This window comes from Eschrichtius robustus, chromosome X, assembly GCF_028021215.1.
Source record: "Eschrichtius robustus isolate mEscRob2 chromosome X, mEscRob2.pri, whole genome shotgun sequence".
NCBI lineage: Eukaryota > Metazoa > Chordata > Mammalia > Artiodactyla > Eschrichtiidae > Eschrichtius > Eschrichtius robustus.
Window position 1 is genome coordinate 136,113,927 of NC_090845.1, and position 1,953 is coordinate 136,115,879.

General features: G+C 65.8%; 1 protein-coding gene across 1 annotated transcript; it reads left to right on the plus strand.

The window, feature by feature from the left end:
* Positions 1-739: 739 nt before the first annotated feature.
* On the plus strand, positions 740-1,359 carry LOC137757026 (histone H2A-Bbd type 2/3-like). The gene has a single exon (XM_068533617.1). It carries the CDS (start codon positions 838-840, stop codon positions 1,165-1,167), a length of 330 nt encoding a protein of 109 aa, XP_068389718.1. The 5' UTR covers positions 740-837; the 3' UTR covers positions 1,168-1,359.
* The last annotated feature ends 594 nt before the right edge of the window (positions 1,360-1,953 follow it).

Here is a 1,953-nt window from a genome sequence, read left to right on the forward strand (position 1 = left end):
TCACCCAAATGTACCTCAGCTGCTGAGCGGATACACAACACGTGTGGCCTAGCCACGCATTGGAATATTATTCAGCCAGGAAAAGGCATGAAGTGCTGATTGGTGCTACCGCGTGGATGAACCCTAACGCAAACATAAGTGAAAGCAGCCGGACACAAAAGGCCACCTATTTATTGTCTGCTTCCATCTCTAGGAAGTCTCCAGAGCAGGCAAACGTCTGTGCACAGGAAGCAGATGAGTGGTGGCCTGGGGACTATGGGGGGTGGGGTGGGGGACACTGCAGGAGGGGGCAGTGGGGAGTGACTGCCTGGCGGGTACAGGGGTTTCTCTTTGGGCTGCTGCCAACGTCTTGGAAGTAGATATATAGTCGTGATGGTGGCCCAGCACCGCCAGTGTATACTTGGTGCCCCTGGATGGTCCGCCATTAGCTGCCTTCTCTGTACACAGTTCCCGTCCGGTGGACAGTGAGAGTTCCAGCGAAGAGAGGGTCCAGCGAGCACGGCGAGCAGGGTCCTGCCAGCGCCATTTCTTTGCAGGCCCAGGACCCCGGCGGTGGGGGTGGGGGCGGGGTGAGGTGGGGTGGGGGAGGGGTTATGGGAAAGCAGTGACCTCACAGGGTCTACGTGTTACGGGGCGTGCTCGCCCCGCCCCGCCCCGCCCGCCCCCCCCCCCCCCCCCCAACCAATGAGGGCCCGGCCTGTGGTCGCTAGGATACGGAGTAGGGGACTGAGAACACCGGTTGTGTTGAGATGTTGGGACCAGCAGGCACAACCGACCGCCCCTCATCCCAGCGCACCGCAGAGCGAGGCCGTCGCAGAAAGCTGCCCAACGGCCAGCATGCCGGGGAAGAGGGGCCGTGGAGGGTCACCCGGTCGCCGCTCCCGCACCGCCCGAGCCGAGCGGTCCTGCTCCGTGAGCCACATGGAGCGCCTCCTGCGGGAGGGCCACTACGCCCAGCGCCTGAGCTCATCCGCACCCGTCTCCCTAGGGGCCATCATCCAGTACCTGACGGCCAGGGTCCTGGAGCGGGCGGGCCATGAGGCCCAGAACAGCGGCAGGAGGCGCCTCACTCCGGAGCTGGTGGACGTGGCGGCCCGCAACAACGCGCTGCTCAGCGGCTTCTTCAGCACTAGCACCATCTCCCAGGCGGCCCCGGCCCAGCACTAGCTGCCCAGCGACACCTGGGTCCCCGGCCTCCGGGGCGGGGCGGGGGGCGCGGCCGTCAGGCGCCAGGCCCGCTCACCGACCGACCGCACAGCCCGGGCAGCCCCGGCCTGCCCGCCCCCTTGGGCACAGTCATCGCGAGTCAATAAAGTGTTTCAAGAGACGCCCTGCGCGTGCTTCCCTCACTTGGCGTGGGAGGTGGTGGTGGTGGTGGTGGTGGGACACCCCCTCGTCGGAGGGATGGAGGGCGGGGGTCTGGCCGGAGTTGGGGGGTGGGGGGGTGGAGTCGGGGGTGACAGACAGAGAGGAGCGGTCTCTCACGGCGACAGTGCATGGGGTGGCCCTGGGTGGGAGAGGCTGGCTGCGGCGGGGGTGGGGGCGGACTGGGGCCTCGGGTGAGGCCGGACAACGGAAGGCTCCCCCGCTGGCTCTGAGCAAGTCGGAGCCAGGCCAAAGTCCCCAGAGGGACGGGGTTCCTTGCGGCGGCGCTCGACACCGTGAGGGCAGCGTCGTGATAGGGTGAAGGTGCCAAGGCGACCGACCGCCCTGGGTGCGGGATGCAGGGGTGGGTGGACAGAGCGCTTGGCATGGACTCCCATATGGGGCAGGGGCTTTGACGGGAAGATGGAGGCGTGATGGGGATTGGGGTGGGCGGGACACGATCAACACAAAGGCAAAGTCGGAATTAGGGGCACGCGGGGTCAAGAGTTTTTGGTTGTGTTCCCCTAGAGATGCCAAGAGATGCCCTGCTTGGCAACCTGCGTAAACAAGCGGTCACCTAGCAACAGC